The 26,167-nt window shown below is 37.2% G+C and overlaps 1 protein-coding gene across 1 annotated transcript; it reads right to left on the bottom strand.

Moving 5' to 3' along the window:
* Window positions 1-1,216: 1,216 nt before the first annotated feature.
* On the bottom strand, window positions 1,217-26,167 carry doc2a (double C2-like domains, alpha). Its single transcript, XM_083567099.1, has 11 exons — window positions 25,535-26,167; window positions 20,499-20,824; window positions 19,362-19,441; window positions 19,036-19,110; window positions 18,446-18,555; window positions 14,838-14,964; window positions 14,581-14,640; window positions 3,915-4,099; window positions 3,160-3,241; window positions 2,654-2,750; window positions 1,217-2,389 (listed from the first exon to the last, which is right to left on the bottom strand). Exons 2-11 carry the CDS (start codon window positions 20,818-20,820, stop codon window positions 2,253-2,255), a joined length of 1,275 nt encoding a protein of 424 aa, XP_083423225.1. The 5' UTR covers window positions 20,821-20,824; window positions 25,535-26,167; the 3' UTR covers window positions 1,217-2,252.

Genomic DNA, 26,167 nt, shown 5'->3' with positions numbered 1-26,167 from the left:
TGGTACATATGTGTTGTGGCTAATAAATATTGTTGCGTTTATATTGTCAGCTTAGTAGATTTCTCTTGAGATCATGTTTTATTATTCAGTGTCAAATGACATTTTCATGGATTTTACCTTTAAAGCCAGAAACATTTTGTCCAGGTAGAAACCTAAATAAACAGTCCCATTTCAAAATCAGATCCCCTGTGGGGGGTTGTGTACTTCAGTAAACCCTGGGTCTATCACCAGGAGTTTAGGGCTCCAAGAGTTCCCCAACGTATGGTACAAAATAGACTAAGTGTACCAAGGTTTGGGAACCACACCTTGATTTCCTTAGCCGAGCAGCTGATAACTGGTAGCCACTTTTAAGTGCTCCATTTAAGTGCTGGCTACCTGTAAGATATAGGCTGTGTCAAGTGCAATTCCAGTCTGATATCATCAGACATGTAATCTGATCTTAGATGGAAAAATAATTGAACAGAAACAGGTTTGGTATTTTGGCTAGAACTCTTAAGGGTCCCTAAAGGGGGAGATCCATGTGGGAGATTAAGTAGAATTTAGCAGAATGTTCAAAGTGTAGAATCATTCTAGGAAGAACCCTCTACATTAATTTTTTCTTTCTTATACCCCATTTTACGATATGCATTTGAATATTTACAGACACTAGGTGGCAGTGCTGAAGAATATATTCAGAAACGAAAATAAAGCGATTTCTAGCACAGCTGGGCGTATTACAATCATAAAAACAGAAGTGTGCTTATGTGTATGTGCTTTGATGGTGTGTAATGTAGAGTGTGAAGCTTAGTCAGACCAACCTCTTTGTTTTCACTTGGTTGGAAACAGAATATGATATTCGGGACTGGAGTCCAGCATGGTTTTGATTATTTGCTGCCTATGAGGCATATTTTTCTCTATATATAAGATTACTATCCCACTGTATATAATTGGTTATCTAAGTACAAGCACAGCAGAAATTTTCATGACCAATTATATACAGTGGAATAGTAATCTTATACTATAAATGATTTCTCATAGCCTATCCTAATCTCAGCGACTACTGCCAATCTCCTGAGTTTTATATACAATCTGTATGAATTCAACTGTTTTGCTAGCACAGCTCAGTGCCCTAAATGGAAACAAAAATTATAAGCGCTTTACTTGAGGTACACTGAATTTTTCTAAACGAAATGATACAGCTTGACGTTCTTTCGATGCAAAGAAATGAGGCGCAGCCTTTGAGCAATGCATTTGTTTGTATTTCCAAATTGTACACTTAATACAAATTTAGTAATCACAAATTTTCCAAAGTACAACACTCAATAAATAGTCAAATAACATACTTATATAAACACACACACACACACACACACACACACACACACACACACACACACACACACACACACACACACACACCATCGGGCATGCAGACCAGAGCAATTTAAATCAATCCAAAACTTTTAAGAAATTAATTAGTTTTGAATATCAGAGCGTTTCTGAAAAGAAAACATATAAATAACATTAGCAAATGGGAACTTCAAAATGACAGGAATTACAGCCCTGGAAAAACATTGTTGTGGCATGCTTTATAATGCTGTAAACATTTCCTCATGCTACAAAACAGATAGATAGTGGTGTTTGTATAAGAGTGCCAGTATTTACAAGGGTTCTGAAAGAAGGAAGGCTAATTTAGGACTGGATTCCACTCTCTCCAGTTCTTATCGCTTCTGTGATGATTTATGAGTAACAGTCCCGATGTCCAATTGTTACATTCATTGTTCACAGACATTAGTAAGCAACTTGACCCTTTATAAGCTTCCTGGGTAAAGTGTGATGTTGATTTTACTGCAAGCACCTTGCTTGTTTCTCTACAGGCTTTTAATGTAGTGCATGTCTCTCCTGGTCAATAAGAAGGATATGCTACATGGGATTTGGAAAGGATTCAAATTCGTCTTCATTGTTACAAAATGTGTATAAAACGTGCAGCAGTGATAAGAAGGGACTGACAGGTAAGGTCCAGCAAGTAACATAGAATCAAAAGGCAACTGACTGACAGTCCATCCCTCAATGTCTTCTGGTAACAAGCAAGGTGTATTCAAGTAATACAGTATTTGTGCCTGTCATGAATATCGATCATGCATTGACAATGTATATATGATAAGCTCATACAGCATATAGTGCACAAAGTTGGAAGTGCTCGAACGCACTCTGAGGGTTCGTCTTTAACGCCATGCAGCAGTAACTTAGCACTGACATCCCCTGTAAGATCCTCACTCTTGGCAGGAGCTTTGAGGGAGTTCATTGGTCAGAACATGCCATCGCTCCACCCTCTGCCCCTTATTCCTCAGACAGTCCATCCAATGGCGTAGAGCATCTCCTTGTGAGTGACAGCTCAGACACACTCCACCTGCCACCACACAGAGATTTCCATTAGATTGTACTTATATACATGGTTTGCCTTTGTGTATCATTTATTATGACAAATATCAAAGCAATTCTACACTTAAAATTGATGTTCTTATTTGCAATAATATAGGCATACTGTGTTAGAATTATATGTGTGTGTGTGGGGGGGGGGAGCAAGAAACAGCATGGATTCAGGAGTAACATCTGAATAACACAGTGGCATGTCTTGATAGATCAATACCACATACACCATCTTTGTTCTCACCTATAAAGTCATTGGATCGACCCAGGTCATAGTCCCATACAGTCACCTCCAGCGTCTTACTGACCAGTTCAGTCAGAGGGATCTCATAAAAGAACTCCTGTAGAGGAAAAAGCAGGAGGGAAATGATCAAATTGAGCATTTAAAAACAACACAGTCGGAATTCCGATTCAGCATGCTGTGGAATCAGTGTTTTTGCTGGTGGCTTTTAGTATCACTGAACGCTTTCATAAGCCCGCAGCCGTGGTCCTCTTCACAAGAAGAAGACTAGTATTGGGGACTACTGAGAGAATGGAAAAGTGCCACTTAGTCTGCCAGTCACCCACTCACATGCATACACACTCACATTAAAGCAAACAGTATAGGATGAATGAAAAGAAAAGAAATGACAGACCAGTCTAGGTTGTCATTAACACTTAACTTTCATTCTTTTAATATGATGGAAAGCCAGGCCCCCATGCACATGCATAAACATAAATAATCTGCAATGGATATCATAAGGTCAGTACCTCATTAAATTCTGGGTTAAGGGTCTTTTTAATCACGGCCGTTTTATGTTTCGATTTCTTTTGAACATCAGGCTTTAGATATCTGCAGTAGTAAAAGAGTGGGAGAATGAGAAAGATAAGCATAGACACAAAAAAGTGGAAGGGTAATCGAAGGACAGTCACACTTCACTTACGCTCACACAAATACACACGCATATATATCGATTGAAGTACACATAGCTATTTGCTTTTCTGCTTTTCTGCCTGTGTCCCACTGGCTTCTATAAAAATTTGATTTGCTTTATTCACTGCTGTTAACTCTCACTAAACCCACCCCCACCCCCAACCCCAAACAACACAGCTACTGTACACACACATTCTCTCAATCCCTACCATGATCAAAGCCAACATTTGTGTGTGTGTGTTTGAAAGAGAGACAGAGTTGAAATGACATGGACATGTGTGGGTGGGAGGTTTGTTGATTCCCTTGCCATTTTGCCTGAGGAAGGTATATTTATTTTAAAACATGATGTGGGAGAGGTTAGAACTATGTAAAGAAAACATGGGTACATGAACCGAACAATTTCTCTGGTTTCCCAGTTGTTATTCAGTCTCGTACACTCATCTGTTTGCCCAATGACTGGTTTTGTATAATCTTTTGACCATAGCTGAAGTACTTAAGCTGAAATGTTTTCTTGTTATTCAGGAAAATGAAATGCTGATTAAATCATCCACCCACACCAGCCATGCCTTACACCGACACACTGTCCTCTCACGTTTTGACATAGGGATCAGAGAAGCCATTGACATCCATGGCAGCGAGGTGAGCACATCTCTGAACACCGACGCACAGACCTCCTCGTCGGGTCTCTATAGTTCCCTCTACAGACGGAGGCACGAACTGGAGCGACAGTAACAGACGGCCTCTTTCCTCCAGGCTGTGCAACTGCTCATACTCCCACTGCGGAAAAAGTAAAAGGAAACAGAAAGTGCAGAGGAGGCATTTGAGAGGTGGAGAATTCAGAGTGGTCACATGCAGTGAAGCCCCAAAAGGGCACCAGTTAATCACCAGTGTCAGTAGTGACACACCAGGTGCTTGAGAATAATTAGCTATAACATAAAAATGAACCTGAACCACATGAACCTGGACACATGTGGACCAAATTAATAAATGAAATAAAATTCTATTTAATTAATTTTATTCCCAGAACACATGCAACTTTTCTTGCCACAAGGTCTTCCTTCTATCCTACCGTGCAAGCGCAATATGAAAAAAATGTTGGCGTGTTCAGGAAGCTGTGAAACCGGAGGTGACTGATAATGAGCTCTGTAATGAATTAAACACATCAGTGCAATAGACCAGCAGTTTTAAGTGAGGTTGAAGTATTCTGCTCTATTTTTCCATACAAGGAGAATGTCAGACCTTACGAGGGAAACTGCATATATATATATATATATATATATATATATATATATATATATATATATATATATATATATATATATATATATATATATAAAATCTTTTGATATGTAGTCACCTTTGTCTTGTAAATCAACTAAAACAAAACAAAAATATTAGAAATAGGATAATATAAAGTATAAACAGGCAAACAGTTAAACTATAAATCTATAAACGGTATCTATAAAACTATTCAAATGTAACATGTTAACAGTGTCCTGTGGTTATTTTGAGTACATTGCATAAGCAGATTTATTCTCATTTTGAATTTATTCATATTTTTTTTTCTATAGGTAAGAACAGGATTGGCTGCTTTAAACTGACATATAAATAAAACTCACAGATGTACTGTATAATATACAGTACGTCTGCAAATGACTTATGTATTGTAAATAGTCAGTTGCTGGATGAGAGAAGATACCTTAAGAGAAGATATGAAGTCCTTTAAAGGTCTTCATTTAAAGGTCTTCCTTTAAAGGAAAATTTAAGCACAAGTATTGAATTACAACAACATCCAAGTAAAGTAGGAATACCTCACAAATAATGAGTATAGTAATGAAGTACAATTGCTTTAGTCTCTGTGATCTCTGAGGTCATTTCAAAATGAAACAATTGTGTGATGAGCCCAGAAGTTGACGGAGATTTTTAATTAGGATTACTTATGGAACGATATTCAGTCACTGAGGCTCATTTCTTCCTTTTTCAACCCCAAAATGGCTCATTGGAGACGTAGCTAATCTGAATTGATTTTTTTAAATAAAAGCCTGATGACAGCTGATTTATAGCAGTGGAAATAAATGGCTTATAAAAGTGATGGACTGAAATTCAATACAAATAGACATGCTAGAAAAGGTTTAAAGATCAATGGTAAAGACAGGCATGACTAGAAGAACTTAATATCAAAATGATTGAGTTGAACTATTCCAGACTTGTCTTAGGAGCCACACTTCTTTTCAAGAAAGAGTTTTTTATTTTTTACTGTTAAGGCAGAAAAACAACAATTGCCACAAACATATTGATTACATGAGGTAAGAGATGTTCGATACAGTATAATAACTCTTCAATAATGTATAATACTAAAGGGCATTTAATCTGTAGGTTGAATTTGCAGTTGATGCTAAGCTCCTTGATCAAGCTGGAGAAGTATTTTTTTTTTTTTTTTCATGCTTGATTTAATTGTGTAAGTGACTCTTCTCAGCAACAGTTAGTTCTGAATGTCTCTGAAATCCTTTCAGAGTTCCTGCAGTCTCTTTTTCTATTTCCAAGAAGAGACCTTGCTTGATACAGATTTACTTTTCAATTCTGCAACAGAAAAAAAATGTGGAAAAACAGTATTCATAGACCACAGAAGCCAGCCTTGATCATATTCTAATCATAGCCTAATCATATTCTTGTCCTTTCAATAGGCTTGGTTTGGAACATCAAGTGATAAAATCAAAGAAGATCCAGAAATTAATAGATGTTACAACATGTCCTGTAAATGCTGTTCTGCTGTATGCTTATTGTTATGCCTAACCAGGGTGTATAAGTGGGTGAAAGTCAAACGGAATAAAGACTTTTACATTGTAAGCTCAGTGTTTATGATGTAGATTAAGTCTGCATCCATCTGGTGTTACTCATAATTAGTCTTGTTTCTGGTACGGTGCCATGAACAGGGGTGGAGAAATAAAATAAATTTTTACACACGCGCGCACACACACACACACACACACACACACACACACACACACACACACACAAACACACACACACACACACACACACAAACACACACAACCTTGCCTTATGTCTAGGTAATCGATATTATTAAAACCATCTAGCCAAGACTGTGAGAAATAGGAAATTAAAGGCATTATCTCCAAAGGGCTGACCAACAGTCATTGATTTATTGGATAAGACTAATACATCCAACACAGTGCTGAAACAAAGCTAAGAAAAGGGTGGCATAGCATTAATATCTATATCATAATAAAATCCAGTCCATAGAAGGACCCTATAGATTACAATCAGGATGCTTGGGAGAGGGGGGAAATCCAGACATGGACTAAAGTATATTAACAACAAGAACTTGCTTTAACTGAAGACTGTTCCATTTAAATACAGTATGCTGTAGGTTTGGCAGACAACAGATGTCACTGACTCAATGCTGGACAACAATTTTTCGGTCAGTAATACACTTTGAAACATATACTGCAAAAAAACACAGAACTATTACATTTTCCTCCAAAAAAAAAAAATACATGCGAATATGCAATTTAGTTGAATTTTTAGTTTGATTATCTCAAATTTCTTGCTTGGCGGTCAGCAAAGATCATGAGCCAGTTTCCAAAATGCCTGGGCTAAATTTACGTTTCTTACACTGTAAATACATATCAGGGTTTGCTCGTGTTATTGAATAGCTATTTAGCATAGCGATATGGACTATAACTGTAGTGTGCTTTAATTTAGCTTCTGTCTGACATATTTCTAAATATGTTTTAGTTTAGCTTTGCTTATTTTCAGAAATATGGAAACATTCAAATGTACCTACAGTGGGCTTCTGCTGGTAAACTATGAATAATTCTTACTACCCCATGTACTACCCAATAACCTTCATTAACAATAAGGAAAGAATCATAAAACATCATTTAAAGGATTCAATTCAGTTTAAAATTAAAATAGATAATGTTCATATTATGAAAAAAGGGATTTGTTATATTTTACCTGTGCTAAGGCATTACCAGAGGTTTGTATGCATGCTGCATTATGAATCATTCGATTAAGTCGCAGTTTGGCATTAACTTTGCATCTCAATATTGGATTCCGTTTTGCAGGTTATTTGGTTTCAATTGCTCTAAAGAATTAGTGAATCTTGTACCAGAGTTATTTGAATCATTCCCAACCTCACAGTCTTGATACAGACATCAATGGAATATTTTTTAAAAACACATTCAGGTGCCATTTGACCTGAATTAAAGAACCATAGGTATTTCCCTGTTCTTGACTGCTAATGTTTTCATTTAGGCTGCAAACATCTAAATTTACCAGTTAACACCTGCATACTAGTTAAATTTTATTAAATGTACCATTGTTTTGAATGTGCTTGTGACTACCGGTTGCAGTCTCTAATGCTGGGACCTCTGCAGCCTGTAATTTCAACCACTATAATGCTTTTACACAGATAAGCACGCACACACACACACACACACACATACACACTCATCATTAAAGCTTGGCTGAGCTTTATTCAAAAGCCCATTTGAACACAGAGTTTAAAACCTCTGTGTTTTGCTTAATTAGCCCGGAGTCTGAGAGGAACTGATCCAACAAAGTGGGTTTGAGGGGTCGACTGATCCTGCATAGTATTTTTTATTTTTTTTTTATAACACACATTTTTAGATTTCTCTATGCAATAAAAACAGCACTACTTTTTTTTAAAGAACCTAGTGGCACAGCTGTCCATAGTGAAAACTGAAGAGTTAAAGGCATGGTTTGACAAGGGTTTTATCTTGAGGCTGTCTTTTTCACCTTGTTCCTGTCTTGTTATTTTGGCGTCGCCTTACAAATCTGTCATTGGCTCTGTGCACACAAGGTCCAGAGAAAAAGACAAACAGAGAGAGAGAGAGAGAGAGAGAGAGAGAGAGAGAGAGAGAGAGAGAAAGAGAAAGAAAAAGAGAGAGAGAGAGAGAGAGAGAGAAAGAGAAAGAGAAAGAGAAAAGGAATAAATAATTCTAACATCCCCCAAACACACTCACTGGCTCTTGCCGACTTGTTGCCTCTCATTATTTCTTTCTTTTAGTCATTTTGTCAGACGATGATTTGTTTAATTATAGACGGTAAGTCTTATCAAGCGACATAGTTGATGTTGACTTCACCCGTCTGTCACTCACGACAGCTACTGCTGTCCAACATCCTGGTTAGATCTTCCATATGTCTGTGTCATTGTGTGTGTCATTCTCTGTGTGTGTGTGTGTGTGTGTGTGTGTGTGTGTGTGTGTGTGTGTGTGTGTGTGTGTGTGTGTGTGTGTGTGTGTGTAAGACTGGTCTCTGCCAGACCTGTCTAGAAGCTTCGTTAATGTTTCAGGCTGGGGACAGACACAAATAGCCAGCTGAATAATGAGAGACAGAGTCACCTTATCATGCACACCTTTCATATAAATAAAAAAACAAATCTCTCTCTCTCTCTCTCTCTCTCTCTCTCTCTCTCTCTCTCTCTCTCTCTCTCACACACACACACACACACACACACACACACACACACACACACACACACACATACACACACACACACACACACACACAAAAAAAACATTCGAAACAATCTGGGGATGGATAAAATAAAATAAATGTATTTAATAACATAATATATAATATTATATTGCAATATGGCCAGAAATCTCATTAAAGAAGCCTGATGGGCTACAGAAATAAAGGGTGTAGCTAATCACTAACTGCATCAAGTCATCTAGTAAGTATTCTATAGCTGGTTATACCATGGTCAGTCTGAATACTTTATTCTGATTGTCTGGAAGGTGTGAATACCAACTGTTGAGCACATTGAAAACATTAGAAACATACGATTACACTTGCATAGAGTATGAGACCGTTATTGTAAACATATGGATGTTTTTGCATGCTATTTAACTTGAATATGGTAAATTTTGGTAACTGGGTCAAAGAACAAGTTGAGTTTGTTGACTGTAGAGATTAATGTTAAAATTAAAAACGTAACCAAAAAAAAAAAAAAAAAACCCGCACAAGTAATTAACACAATTATAAGTAAAGATGTGGTACATAATTCAGACAAAATCTCTCTCTCTCTCTCTCTCTCTCTCTCTCTCTCTCTCTCTCTCTCTCTCTCTCTCTCTCTCTTTGTATAAATTCAAGCAGGGACAATTCTAGATCTAACACATTTTGCCCTGTGAATATCAATGAAAGCTTTTTAACGTTAATGCTTCAGTGGTGAATGCTGGCAGATGACCATTGTATAAGCAGAATAATCCACAGCGAGATGCTATGTGATTTTAATGCATGCTGCATGGCTTAAGGAGGTTATTCACCTTTGTATTGTGCATTAAAAATGTGTAATGCACCTAGCAGTAGATTATTCCTTACTAATATGTGATCAAATTCAGTACAGTTGCAACTCCTTGCACAAAAATTCATTTACAGATCTTCAGTAAGCTCTTTTACTTGCGTTTTTAGAGGAGGAAGCAAACCCAGAGAACCTAAAGGAAATTCATACGTACACAAAGATGGCAAGCTAACAGATGGTAACCTGAGCTCAAGTTAAAAAAGAATATTAATTGAATGCAGAACTTCGGAGCTGTAAGGTGGTAATATTAGCACTGTGCCAAGTATTTACACTTGTGTAAGTCTTGAGTTAAACTGAAAATGAATGCACTCATCTATAATGCACTAATCATGCAAACATACCTTTTCTATCTTAAGCTCACAACATACTATAAATATATAAATAAGCAACTTATGGCCTTTCTGGACTTCTGTAAATTTGTGTTTAGCAAACACTTAATACAAAAGCCCTATAATATCTTGTTGTATGACTCTCTTTTGAAAGAACACAACCTTCAATGCAGATTCCAATTATTCCAGATGGCTGCCTCCATAACATTTCAGCATTAAGCACCACAATGGACTTTTAAATCTTAAACCACATTAGCAAATCTCTTTGCAATTACTGAGAACTATGTAGTGGTTTGTGGAAGATATTTACAGGAACTTTTTTAAATAAAATATATTCTTAAGAAACCCCCTCAAAAATCACATATAAAAACATGAATATTTATTAACATGGTCTATAGCATTGTTGTAGTATGCATGAATAAGGCACCTGATTGTTACGCACATATGTATTTTCTGAACATTTCATTTTATTTGGTCTTCCTTTGCTCTTATAGTTACCTCCACTATTCTGGGAGAGCTTTAAACCAGATTCTATAGCCTGGTTGTAGGTATTTGTTCATTCAGACAAATGAGCATTAGTTCAACTATGATCAAATTGGTAAAACTATAGCTGGACAATTGTGTGTTTAGAATTTTGTGGCAGCAGTAGTGTGTGTGTTGGGGGGGGGGGGGGTGTTATGTATGGATGCGATGGTCAGATGTTCACAAACTTTTGACCATATAATGTATCTTTAATTGGAAATATATTTTTTTAATTTAAATAAGCTATTTTGCTTTACAGCGTTCCTACAGCTTCTCGCTAAATGTCATTAAATGTCTCATTAGATTTGTCTCGATACATTTTGACTTTTTACGAAAGACTAATGACCTTCAATTCGCTGATGATAATGAGGAGGTGTAACGAGCTGGTAAACAGGTGTGAGGACGCACACACACGGAGAGAGCGAGAGAGACATATCTTTCATATTCAGATGCATGTGATTAGCACACAGATGGCACAGGATCAGTCATCAGTTCCTATCAGATTCTGAGCATCTACTAGGTGCCAAATCAGGAGTTTTTGATAAATAGCAACAGTGCTCAGCTGTAATCCGGTGGCCATGTGAAACATCCACCTACTAGCATTTCGCCTCTTGGTTTTCTTTTCTTTGCTTATTGACAACTTTTCTCTCTAATTACTTAACTCTGCCAAGTTTTTCTGCCATTCTCGGTCTCCACTTTGCATTTTAAGTCCACCTCTTGCTCTCCCTCTGTGTCACTCTCACTTGTTGTCTTCCTTCTTGGAGTGCTGCAACTTTGTACTTGTCACAACCAGTTTTCCTCCTTCTGGGAATGAGTTGTCCAATGATGATTCTACATTCATCTCTCTCTCTCTCTCTCTCTCTCTCTCTCTCTCTCTCTCTCTCTCTCTCTCTCTCTCTCTCTCTCTCTCTCTATCTATCTATCTATCTATCTATCTATATATATATATATATATATATATATATATATATATATATATATATATACTCCTCTTCTGGAGTTTGCAAAAAGTCTGTATTAAGATCAGATTAGCATTTTTACATGAACCGCTCTTTCATTGCAAATCCAGGCTAACGCTAATTGCTTGGCCATCATTATTTATCTCTACATTACAACATTCTGTGAACTCCATTCCAACTGTTTTCAAATCAATGTGAAATGTTATTTTGTTCACTTTTAAGAAAATTCTTTTAAAGATTTCAAATAATTGGATTTTTTTTTTAAAAATGAGTCCTTTTTCTGACTCTCTGGCTGAGCCACTCCTCAGTTTTTCCCCATTTTGCCCTCTGAACCCTCTGTGCTTTTTGATGTTGTTGTCATTCTGTCCAGCTGTGCTGTAATTTCAAATCTTTGAGCAAGGTCATAAGGTTTTCCTCTTATCGGCCGTGTTCATCATTTTATTAGAGGTACCGAAAAAAAGGAAATGATGTTATATTTCATGTTTTCTCTTACTTTCATATTGCTGTTTCTGTGTTCTTCAACAAGTCTGGGACTTGAACTTAATTTTTTTTATTTCTTCTCACCTAGTTGTCACCATCATCATTATCATTATCATCATCATCATCATCATCTGCCACTGGATGTTACTCCTCTTTTACAATCTGACTACAAGCAGTTTACAACCTGGCTGTATTGATTTACAAGCCAAGTTGGTAGAGTCATACAGGAAAGACATCAAAAACTAATACTGGTGTCAGAAATTGATGCATTTCTTTCTGGTCCATGTTACAGCTCATGGGAGAGAGAGCTAAATTCATAGAGCTCAACTTTTTTTCAGAGCCAGAAGGTAAAAGACAACCCTGCAAACTGTTTCAGAGTGTTCATGTTTTCTATGGAAACAAGGTGGTGGGATGAAAGAATGACACATCATGCTTTTTTGTGAGTTTGTGTTGTGTAACATCCATTAAACACTTACGTTATAGCATCTATAAATAACCATTCCCTCACCATCATCTGTATCTTTCCTCTCTATTGAAGTTAATAAGGAAAGAAAACACCACTTGTCAGTGCAGAATCAAACTGCATTTGAATTGCAATAGTCAATCTTTACTCGTTTTACTGTGCTGTTTGTGTAGGGAATTATACAGTACATATAATTATGGGGTTCTACAAGGTTCAGTTCTAGGACCCCTGCATATACATGCTTCCCTTTGGGAAATATTATTAGCAGGCACGGGATAAGCTTCCACTGTTATGCTGATGACACCCAACAATATATATCTAATCGAAACCGGACGATTCAGTTTAATTGGCTCTGATAACTGAGTGTGTAAAACAATTAAAAGATTGGATGACATAACTTTATATTAATAAATTCTGATAAGACAGATATTTTGCTCATCGGCCCAAAAACCAGTACACAGAAGCTCCAGCATTTCAACTTGCATTTAGAAGGATGTTTTGTAACTACTAGTTCAACAGTAAAAGACCTAGAAGTTAAAACAGCCTTCTTCCACCTTAGAAATATTGCTAAGTTAAGAAACATGTTTTCTATATCTGATGCAGAGAAGCTTGTCCATGCATTCATGACTTTAGACTGGACTACTGTAATGCAATATTTGGTGGTTGTCCTGCATCATTAATAAACAAGCTACCAATCTTATCATCCCTACACTGGCTACCTGTTAAGTTTCAAATTGACTACAAACTACTGCTGCTTACTTAAAAACACTAAATGATTTGGCTCCCATGTATCTTTCCAGTTTTCTAACACGGTTCAATCCGTCACACTCTTTGAGATCTCAAAACTCTGAGTAATTCCTAGAATAGCAAAGTCCACTAAATATGGTAGAGCATCCACACATTTAGCTCCTAAACCTTTGGAATAGTCTTTCTGACAGTGTTTGGGACACACTCGCCCAGTTTTTTAGCATGGCCTACACATAACACACATCACATATCATAACCATGTGCTCCAGAACATTTGATCACATGCACATTATCAACTTGTGCTTGTTAATATTATGAACAGCAGCTACACTAATTCCTCTCTACTGCATCTCTTTCTCTACTCATCCTGAGGCATCCTGAGGTTGCACCAGCCCCAGTCACGTCCCACCTCATGAAGATTGTGGACATTTAAAGAAGTAGATGCTGACCCACAAACATCTCGAACCATCTAGAGACATACCACCAACATTTGGATCCCACTTCATGTGGAGTTTGAACATTGGACCTCTTTGAGTGTTAAAAGGCTCTGGCATTGATAAGATGGTGTTGGATCTTGTGTTGGTGATGAGTTGCTCAGTAGCTCCTGGTTCCATATTCTCAAATAACTGTATAAGACTGTAGAAAGAACATTACTCATAATCTTACACTCCAATGCTTATGTTAGTTCTCACTCTTCAGTGTTCTGTATTGTTTAAAGATTTATAATCACACTGTTGATGTCACCCAAATGAGGATGAGTTCCCCTTTTGAGTCTGGTTTTTTTCAAGGTTTATTCCTCATATCATCTAAGGGAGTTTTTCCTTGCCACAGTCGCCATGGCTGCTCATCAGGGATAAATACACATCATTCACCTTAACTGTTAAATTCTGTAAAGCTGCTTTGAGACAATGTCTTTTGTGAAAAGTAAATAAATAAATAAAAAATATAATAGACATGTGTATTGTTTTGTCTGAAACAGGGAGATTCACAGCCCTAATTTTTCATTTCAAAGTCTTACGTGTATCAGGTTTTTTAATCACCCAGTTCATTGAATCGTCAAGAAATTGCTATTTCTTTTAGCGACATGTTTGACTTCAAGAGTACTCCAGGAAATGTGAGGATGAAAAATGGATTTTATTCTTCTCCTCACATATTACAATGTACACACCATTCTTATTCGGAGTACTAATTCACTTTGATCCCAATGTGAAAGCATTAAAGATCGCAATGAAAAATGCATTAAATATGCAGACAATAATTGGTTTATTTAAGCCTGATATGTATTCAAGCTCGGAAAATGTCAGTGCTGGAAACAGATGGATTTAATGATAGTTAAAGTGTGTGTGTGTTGGGGGGGGGGGGGGGGGTTAAAATAAAAAATGGAAGAGATGGCTGAGGTTGAGTACCTCTCTGAGGTAACAGGAGATCCCTCGCAAGGCTGCTCCCATTGCTGTCGGAGAGGGAAGCTGAAAGAAAGGTAGAAAGAGTTAGAGGTTAAAAACAATCCTTGAAATGTTTATCACACTTTTTCCAGGAGTACTTTCAAAGTGCCTGCCTGTGTATGTTTATGTCTATGTGTGTGTGTGTGTGTGTGTGTGTGTGTGTGTGTGTGTGTGTGTGTGTGTGTGTGTGTGTGTGTGTGTGTGTGTGTGTGTGTGCTTACAGGTGGTGGATGCTCTAGGCAGGTGTAGAAGTGTTTAGTCTGGTCTGGTTTCACACGTCTCAGAGCCACCCGCGACTCACCAATAAATTCATTGTGAGTCAGCTTGTCCTCATCGCACACTGATAACCTGAACAAGATTATAGGAGAGACAAAAGAGCAGAGAAAGTAAGGGGGAAGAAGGATATGTGTGTGTGTTTACAAGTCTAAAGGAAAGAAGAAGTGGGCACAGCTTATTTTTTATGGAAAATAAGTGAGAGCTAAACAGTGGCAAAGTGAGAGATTAGCAGAATACAGGGTAAGAGAGATAAAGAAATAGAGAGTGAGAGAGAGAGAGAGAGAGAGAGAGAGAGAGAGAGAGAGAGAGAGAGAGAGAGAGAGAGAGAGAGAGAGAGAGAGAGAGAGAGAGACAAAAATAAGGCATGACGGAATTGCTCCTGACAGAAATGTATATTTATGACTGGGATTAGAATGATATTCTCAGCGTTGACAGCTTTTTTATTTAAATGTCCTGCCCCCATGCACTCGCACCTCACGTTCAAAGGGCTTCACGCATGAGTGGAGCTAAGACTCAGTTTCAGCTATTCGGCGTCAGAGATAAACAGTTAAATAACTTTTCTTTGTGCTCTTTTCTGCCTTCACACCACCAGGAATAAGGAAAAACGTTGAGATAGAAAGCATTTAAGGCATGTAGGTACTTTTCACAGAGTAAAACTGGGTCTAGTGTAAAGTAAATAATATTTTCATTTTAAGCAACAGGATTTCAGTTATCAGCTCACTCCTGAGAGAGTTAAGAGAACCATCCTGCTGACTTTTGCAACAGGTGCAGCTTGAACGAAACCTCTGGCCTTCACACACACACACACACACACACACACACACACACACACACACACACACACACACACACACACAAAATATCATGAATAAAATATGACAAGTTTCTGTTTTTTATGTTTATTTGCTTTTTTATTGTCTGGGGAAAGTAGTGTTTGGTTGATTTATAATGGCACCCTGGTAGTTCCATTTTTCACCTTTTGTAAGCTGTTTCTGTAATATTTATATCAGTAAAGATAATGTTATTTGGTAGGTGTTTAGGGAAACAGTAAACATGTGCAGTTTACACTGCAAAAACAAAAAGAATTCTGTGTGAAACACTTTGTTATTAAAAGATGTCCAAGGATAATGACCAGAAGCTGACAGGTAACCAAAACTAATTCAAATAAGAGCCCTTTACATCCAGCAGAAAAGCATCTCAGAATGCCCGAACCTACAAAATAACATTGTACAAATTAAATCCACACCATGAAATCCAAAATCCCCCTCTAAACAGTAAGTAATATTTTGAGAGGCTTTTAAAAGAAAGAATTGTCTCAGTTCTGACAATTAGAGTAAGAATGATGAATTGAACAATCCTATTTATTCGTTTATAAATGAATTTTAGCATATAGCATTTGCTGATACTGTTTCTGTTATGTCTATTAGAGGTATGGTAGTGTAAAAGGGTGGGGGGGATATGGGTGGGCACCCTTATTACGCATCAGATAAATGATAGAAAGAGATGTACAAGATGCATGCAAAATTGACGCTGAGATAAAATTCCACAATCAGGCAAAAAAAAAAAAAACATGCAAAAGAACTAGTCTGAACACTTAATGAAATGTTTCTTTTTCATAATGGATAATTTTTTTATCATTGTCATTGTAGATTGCACTAATGTTACTCATTGTGCAATTTTTCAGAAGGCATATGAAACAGTGATGAGCCTGCTCCGTTCTCTTCAGCCTGGGAGAGACAGTGATGAGTGTCTAGGGAGGAGTGTATATCTGAAATGAAGGGGGCGGTGGGGATTTGCCGGCGGCACAAAGTGGCAACCAAAAAGAAGATCTTGGGAGAATGTGTAATGTGAAAAATTTTGTTACAGATGAGTAGAGAGAATGAGTTGTTGTTAGGAAGTGATGACATAGAAGTAATCCCCTGCTGCTAAAATATGAAATAGGTTTTATTATGATTGAACTAGCCTTATAAGGGAAAGAATTTACATGTTATGAAATATTGTGAGAAACATTTTCTTTGGTCTAAGGTATCCACTCATGTGCATGTTCACCACTTACCTTGACATGTTCAGACCTGCATATTTGTGCTGATAATACGTTTTATACTTAATTATCTCCCCAGTTTGGTCAGCAAATATTTCCATTTGGTCACCAAATATTTCCAAGCCAACACGCTTATTAGCTTAAAAGAAAAAAAATAGCTGTCTACACTTTTACACATACATGAGCTCAGATTCTCCTGACTGGTTAGTGTCACTTCACTGAAAAAAATCTGACAAACAAGAAATTGTATGCAGTCCCTCCCACCCAGTTGGAACGACTAACTTTGTTCCTTTCGCTCCCAGGACACAGAATTTTCAGGATTGAAACGTGTGATGTCCTAAAGACAGCATGAATACTTAATAATAATATTGTTGCAGCACTTTTACAATTGTTTATAAAATTACAACAAAATAATTTGCAGATCTGCAAGGTTTCTGTGAGAGCAAAGAATTTAAGCATGTATTATTAATGAGAATTTGTGTGGCCATGCTGAACAATAAGCAATATCTATTTGCACCTGTGTTTACTACATGGCTTTACATCTCAGCAGCAGATTCCAGACAAGGAGACTCAGACAGAAATATTTGGCATTGAGATGCTTCTTAATGTCAGGATTATTGATCATATCTATGATTCCAGCCACGACTCCTCAATGTTTCATGTTATATGAAATGTTTGTGCCTAAATCACATTTCTGCTTAATTATATAAATGATATACACTTATATTCATCTTAAACTATATCTCTTTTCTCTCTTAGTGGTTGTTGTTGGCTTCTACAGTCCTCCTATATTTTGTATGTTTGCACCTAAATCAATAAAGGAACCCTTAGTACCTGAGTAGTTAAGGTGTTGGACTTTGGATGAGAAGATTGTGGGTTGAAATCTCAGTTCCACCAAGCTGCAACAGTTGAGCCCTTAGGCAAAGAAGCTGGGCCCTCAAACCTCAATTTCTCACTTGTATAAATAATTTCCAGATAAGGGTGTCTGATATATGCAGAAAATAAAGTATCTGCACATATGCAGATTCTATATAATTGTATTTGATTAAGTTGTGTTATAATATTTCACAGTACTGTATTAATCTAAGGTTAATCACATAGTTGCTTTAGGAATGAGAATTTCTTTCTGTTCCCTAAAGTTAAATATAGTCAGTTACACATATGCTGTCACAAGCAAACGACTTCAGAAAAACAGCAAAAATGTATCCTTAACATTCAGAAGTGTACAGCGTTCTAGAAAACAGTCTGAAAGCTGAAATATTGCTGCCACAGAGATGTACCCAGGGAAGGATGTGTGGGCGACTGGCATACGGGTATTCATGGCAGAAAAGACACTCCCTGAAGGATTTTTAGAATTGACTTCTATAAGCTGCTCAATTCACAAACCCCCACACACACCTACATTTTCCTCTCACAGACACACACACACACACACACACACACACACACACACACACACACACACACACACACACACACACACACACACACACACACACACACACAAACTACCTCAGAGTCTTTCTGTGCATGTCTTCTTCCGTAATTCCAATGTAGGTTAGCGTCTCATTCCAGACCGGATTTAGAGAGTTCCGTACAGTTTTGGTTTTCAACTTGTTAGCCTAATGAGAAACAATAAAGGGGCTAATTTAATAATTCAAATAAAAACATTAAATATATAATCAAGCTCCAAAAGGTATTTGAATAGATAAAATGAAAATGTATCTTAATTAAAAATGTTATGAATTCAAGATATTTCATAAACTTGGCTATATTCTGCTTCAAGCCAACAATCCAAAATTTTCATTAATAATAATTACAAAAAAAAAAAAAAAGAGAATCATTAAAATGCTGTCTTAATGCTGGCCTTACAAGGTATTAGCAAATATTAACATGAAAACCCTCAAGCAAATAATGATTTTAATAATAGCATTTGCAGTGTTTCCACTATTGGAAAAAATATTTGTGTTTCCTCATTTTTTGCTTTGTGTAAAAGTTTTGTACTTAAATTTTTTCATATGTATGGTTATAATATACATAGGAAACTTATGAATTATGGATGTGATAATTCAGTGCCTGCACTGTGGTTTCAACTGACCCACCTTACTCGCTCCAGGCAGGAGATGAATCTTAACATATGGATCTGACAGTCCGTTGAAATCCATAGGCTTCAAACCCTAGACAAAAGTGAGTGAGCATTATTGCTTCTCATAAAAGTTTTTGGCACAACATGACTAAAAAGTGTTATGTCTGTTTTTAATAATAATTAAAAATATGCATTCTATCATTCTATCTATTCTATAAGTATGCATATGAGCATATGATCACTGACATATTGTCACTAAACTAGTGATTATTTCTTCAATGGGACATCTTTTATAACATAGCCTTATCTTTTAATAAATTAAACTGTTGGAAAAGTGCAAACCTTGGCTCTAAGGATTGTGCAGTGAAGGGAGCTGGTGGCTTTCTCATACCGCAATTCAAACTCTAATGTCCCGAGAGCAGCTATACCATAATGGAAAAATGATCATATTAGCATACACATGGAAAGATTAAACTATTCACAGTGCAATTTGTCAAGCTACAGCAATCAACTTTAAGCACCTCTGGAATAAAAACGCTCATTAATCATCTATTTTTATTATGATCCACACATAGGCCATAACAGGTAACAGGTAATACTGTTTTCAAAAATATGAATTCATTCATTCATCTTCTCCCGCTTATCCGTAATTCGGGTCGCGGGGGCAGCAGTCTCAGCAGATTCCCCAGACACTTCTCCGTGTCCGGGGATCGGGCTGTCAAGGCCCTCGCCTTCGACTGCTGCCCAATCCTCTCAGCACCAGGCCCTTACGGTCCCTCCTGCAGGTGGTGAGCCCACGGGAAGGCGGCCCCACGTCGCTCCGACGTCACGGTTCTTGATTTATTTTCTCGTAAGGGTTCAATTTTAATGTTTACTAGATGTAGGACAATAGTGCTAAAATCTCATGTGTAAATAGGAAACAGCGCAGATTTCACACATAATTAATTTATATATTTATATATATATCTTGTATATACAGTACATATATAGCACAAACAGCATGTGTGCAATATTCATGCAAATTAGAACACACTATTACACACTGTATTTATGTAATGTGATTATGCTGGACCTCACTGAACGTGTGTATAACAAATGTGTGGGAAACTCTCAGTTTAACCCAGCATCACACCCTGCACCTACATAAAGTCCAGTTATGTATCTGGTTTCTATGATTATGATTCATCGACCACATCCACCCATGAAACATAACACAAAGCAGTACTGCTCCTGCAGCATTAAGGATTATTTTCTGCCACATTGGTTTGACATTTTACATCCTTTTAAAGGATGTAAGGCAGCAGAGGACATTATCTATTAAACCATCCCACTGCAGTCGTTCTTTGCCCCTTTTGCATTAAAGCACTTCATACTTTTAACTCTTAATTGTTAGCTGGTGTGATTGTATTATTTCCATGTACAGAGCCAAAGTGTACAATATAGCGAGAACTAAAACCAATAGGTGGAATGAACGCTTACTGCAGTCATCACTGTCAGAACTGTTGATGTCCACTGATGTGTCCACACTACTGGACAATGACAATGTTCCACCACCTCCCCTGGCCCCGGCTTGCAGTGGAGAGAGGAGTGTGCTGCTGCCCCCTGCTCCAGAAGCCCCAAGCCCAGGGCTAAGGGCCACTGGACAGGCAGCAGGGTGTGGAGAGATAGAGTCACCGGTCGGGGAGAGACGGGGAAAGTAGGCAGAGATCTGTCTGATTGGTCGGATCGGGCCCGGGCAGACGTCTATGGCCATGTGTTCCTGGATGGAGATGGTAAGTTTTTTACCTTTACGCACCGTCATAGAGCTGAGTGGATAAGATAGACAAAAGATAATGAGAGATATTAATTTTGGATTTATTTAATCCCATTAAAACTAATAGTATTACTGTTACTACTAACATAACAGTTGCTACTATTAATATTACTACTAAAACTTCTCTAATAATAATAATAATAATAATAATAATAATAACAACAATAATAATAATATTATATTATTATTATTATTTAGATTTTTTTAAGCAGAATATAAGAAAGTTATAATATAATTGTTTAAAAGTTTAGACTTTATTCTGCCGCTAACGTCTATTTCCAGAAAGGCAAGCAAAGGGAGAAAAGTGAGCTTTACTGGGGGATTTAATAATAATGGAATAGCCAGAATAGAATAGCCTTTATTTGTCACATATACATTACAGCACAGTGATTTATCCAGCTAAAGTCCTAATTTAGTGAGTAGGGGGAAACAGCATAGAACTTAAGCCTTTATTTTATTAACTGTCACCATCACAGCCCACACAAGAGGAGAAACAGCTTGTATAGCAAATACTGCTTTCTAAAAAGCAAGCATTAATTTTATTCTGGTTTATACTACAATCAATAATAGGTGAAAAGGAATGAAAAAAGGTATGTCACTGTGAGACAGATTAGCCCCCAACTAGCCTTAGGTATACACATAAGCACGCACGCACCCACACACACACACACACACACACACATATACACGCACACAAGTCAATCTGTCCTGTACGTCAGTTTTACATCCTGACTTTGACATGTGTCACATCTGGTGGCTGTGACATGCTGCTCATCATTATAACAAGAAAAGAGAATACAGAGACACAGCCAGCACGGCTAATGCCATCATGGCACATAAATGCAAACAAGATTATAAATTTGCCCAGGATTATTGCACCTTACATGTCTGATATCAAATGTCCTTCTCAGCACTATACCACATTGCAATCATGTTTTATTGTAATATAATCTCCCAAAACACACTGTATATATTTTTTTTTTTGTGTGTTTTTCGTATTTGTATTTCATAGTAATTGAACAAAACTGTAAATCCTTTACAACAGTAATTATTTAACATTTTATTACATTTGGAAAATGGAGCTGTCATGAATAATGTTGATCTTGATTGACATGATGATTTCTAAAGAGACTGTCAGGCTATAATTCAAAGCAAACTCAACTGCTATGAATATAACTGATTGAAAACTGGGGTTGTCATGACTTAGGGATTAAATAATTTAATATTTACTGAACTGTTTTTTACATTTTTGCAGCAGGTTTCTGCCTCCCCTGTAACAACAGTCATTTTTATACATTCTCTCTTAAAAAAAAATTTTTACCTTGTGAATAGCATTTTAATAAAACATCACAGAGCTCTGTTCTGAGTGGTGTGGGGAGAGCAAAGATCATTTCTGGTTCATAAAAAAATATAAACAGAAACCTGAATAGAGGAACCTGACTTTTTCAGCTATATGCGGTTACAACCCAATTGTTAACACTAATTTTTAGAGATACACAAATATATAGAATGCTTTGAATGTGCTAGAATTAATCCCAAACCTGCTGCACGATGACAATGCCTCTGTACACATGGTTAGATAACCATATCTAAATGAACATATGGTTTACATGGGTTGGAGTGGAAGGTTTGCCTACTGAACACATTTGGGTTAATTTTGAACGCTGAGTGCACCCCAGACCTCCTCACATTACATCAGTACCTGACTTTACTAACACCCTTATGGCTGAATGAGCATAAATCTCTACAAGTGCACACCAAAATCTAAAGGATCTCCCCAAAAGAGTGAAGTTTATTATAACAGCAAATTGGGACTAAATGTGGAATGGGATGTTCAAAAAGCCACACAAATATTATGGTCAAGTGCATATAAATAAATCTATATGCAAACTTAGCAAACAGCATATTTAAATCATGAATGGTTCTATATTGTTTAATAATAAATACATAAATAAATAAATAAAACATTAAAAAAAAAAAAAAATAATAATAATAATAATAATAATAATAATAATAATAATAATAATAATAATAATGATGAACTATTTAACAAAGTCTTCAGTGTTAGCATCATGTTACAGTCAATAATATTTCCTCTATGAGAAGATGTTATACACAGGGAACCTTGACTTGCAATTTCTAGTTATGGAAGTGCAGGCATGGCCAAACACTGGTTGATGAATAGAGGGTGGATCCAGAGAAAGTGAACCATTAGGATCATACACCTGGGCTGAGTTTTGATAACAAGGGTTCTCTGTTTAGTTGAGCAGTGGAAGGGATACAATTTCAAGAGAGTAAAGTGAGCCTGCATGTGCCCTTGTTTCCACACTAGTTTCTTGTGGGTATTTTTTGGTTTGTTTGTTTGTTTGAGGGTTTCTGTCAACTGTTCAACAACTGTTTATCATTAGCAACATCTGTTTATAATTGCTATTATTTAAGCCATAAAAGGAAATAACATGTAGCATGAAATTTAACTATAAATTATCATCTTTATCAATTTGCTAGGGTGCAAGAGAAAGAAAACACCATTTGCAAAAATATGAATCCACGCCAGCATCATAATGGTGCAATTTATTTAACTATAACACCTTTCATGTCATATTGTTTGGTTATATACACAATTTGAATCACTTACATGACAGACATGACGCTGTTACAGAAGAAGGCAATCTTCTGATAAACTCAAGGTTTATCTTTTAGTAAAGTTTCCTTAGTATGATGGGTTGCATTTCTGGACCAGAAATCTTCAATGTATCTCTCCTAATTTTTAATCGTGTAAACGGCAAAATGAGTGGATTGGACATGCAATGCGCATTAGTACAGTATATAGTTTCAATTTCACAATACTTTATTTACCACATCATGAAAGACTAAAAGTGTGTGTAAAAGGAGTCAACACACAGGAACACACAGGAACACACACACACACACACACACACGCACACGCACACGCACACACACACACACACACACACACACACACACACACACACACACACACACACACACACTGCGTCCAAGTGTGCTTGTGTGCTTGAACTGACTGCAGTAACCCCTTCTGCTGATTGAGCTTGGAGCTGACAGCACCACTGCTTTATAGCTGCTAGCTCTGTCAAATCATTGTGTATGGGTGTGTGTGAGCATGTGTGTGTTTGTGTGGGACTAATTGAATGAGTGTCAGTCTAGCTGAGAGTGGATCACAGCAAGTGATGAAATAGGACGTTAGAGGGATATCGCTGAGCACATGAGTGTGAGGGATGGCAGAAGAAAGAAGTGTGTGTTTGTGTTTGTGCATGTGCATGTGTGTGTGTAGTAATGACAGTAGGTGGTCAGCAGTGTTCATTATGGTGGTTGGCAGTGTGGGGGAATCTAGCTGTATTGGGAAGCACTCCGAGTGCCTGTGAGGACTGGGCAGCATGTCGAAGCTTGCCAAAACTGCAAATCACATCCACTCAAGCCTCGATACTTAACAAATACATCATCATGAAATGCAATGGGATCAACATAACATGTAATTCTTATTTCAGCTAGTGATTCGTTCCAGCCTGAATAATTCCAGGGTATATTGCTCAGTCTGTCTGAGTTCATTTAAAATCATTCTGTGCCCAAATTGATCACAGGTGTTTTAATTCAGTCTTCCTTTCCAAGACATTTGACTACATATAAAAGTACCTGTCGGAGCTTGAGCTATTTAAGATGGATACGAGTGGCCCAGAATTTGTTTAAAATCCAAGGTGTTGGCTTTTCAGACACTTCTGCTGCAATTATCTCTGCTGAAAGATCAGCATATTCATATCTATCCTCTTACCTTTCCTCCATGGTGGATCTATAATATTGTTTCTATAGGTTTTGTCTGTTTATGTGTTGATTTTTTTTTTTTTAAGATCTTTACAAACCCCCCCCCCCCCCCCACGCCCCCCACCAACACCACCACTCCTGCTGCTGTCTGCATCAGTTTATGTATTGCAATGCTACTTAAGCATATATCACTGTTCTTTCTAACACCCGAGTTTACGCACAATACCCCAAAGACACGTGTACATTGGCTCATCATTCTTACTGTCACCCCTACTTCTCCTTCCTTTTTTTAGAATATCCTTCTTGGCTCTGATGAAAAGCAGAAAGCCAGCAACAGGGAGAAAATAGAGCAATATGAAGAGAAAGACAGAGATAGAAGCAGTAAAGTTCAATAGAAACTCATTTGGCTAGAAGCTAGAGATTGCAGCACGTTCTTGAAGTGGCAAAATCGTAAAAAAACACCCATTTAGTACTTAATATATTAAGTAAGAGTTCTCAGGTAACAACATGGCATTAAGACCATTATTGCCCTATAAATATTCTTTACTCTTTCAATTTCAGTTCCACTATAGTTACTTAATTATACAGAAAGAAATATGGTTGAGATAAATAAGGGTTGTAAAGAGATGCCATAAAGAGGAGGAGACAGCTGTATATAAAGAGAGAGTAAAAGAAGAAGAGAACTCTATTGGAACAATTCTTAAACAATCCATTACAATGACACCAATTACAAGAAAATTGTAAATGCATAAAGGAAGCCAAAACACCATGAAAAACAAAAAGAGGAGATGAAAAATAATAATTGAAACAAATGAAAGACATATATATTTATCTCTATCCAAAGCCCAGGAAGCACAGGAAGTTTTCAGAGAAAGGGACTAATTAGAAGGATTCCTTCACTTACCTCCGATTGCGTGAGTATAAAAGAGTCCCTCATAAAACAAGTGGATTCCAAAGCTTACAGGTCTGCACTAACAGGTGGTGTGAGAGAATGAGAAAGAGAGCATGAGAGACAGAGAGAGAAAGGAGAAGGAGGGGGGGGTAGAGGAGAGGCAGAGCGATGGAGAGAGTGGGGACGAGGCAGAGATGGAGGAGTAAATGTGTATCAGATGGTAGATACATTTCTAAAACTGTAAGAAGAGGTATAACAGGAGGTAAAGAGAGGTTGTGTGTCAGTAGAGGATGATAGCAGGAGAAGAAGAAGATTAAGAAGAAGAAAATGAAGATGAAGTGAACAGCAGTCTGTAAGAACTGAGAAGTTGAGTTAAGGCAAAATGCTGAGTGAGAACATGCGCAAGGCTGCATCGCATTTTATTTTCTGAGCTGCTGCTACTAATTCCCAGTTCTCTGCGCACTCATCTTCTGCATTTCTCCCCCATTTTTCCCCCTCTGCCACTTCCACACGTTTCCTCTTATTTTTTCCTGGACACTTCAATTCACTGGCATTCTTCCAATATCCTTCCGGACAGTGTGCATTTGTTGTGTCAACCTCAATGAATATCTCTGTGCGCATTAAGATTCTGTCCAGCTTCCTACT

The sequence above is a fragment of the Silurus aristotelis genome (assembly GCF_946808225.1).
Source record: "Silurus aristotelis genome assembly, chromosome: 17".
NCBI classification, from domain to species: domain Eukaryota; kingdom Metazoa; phylum Chordata; class Actinopteri; order Siluriformes; family Siluridae; genus Silurus; species Silurus aristotelis.
This window is presented reverse-complemented; position numbering and strand designations above follow the sequence as displayed.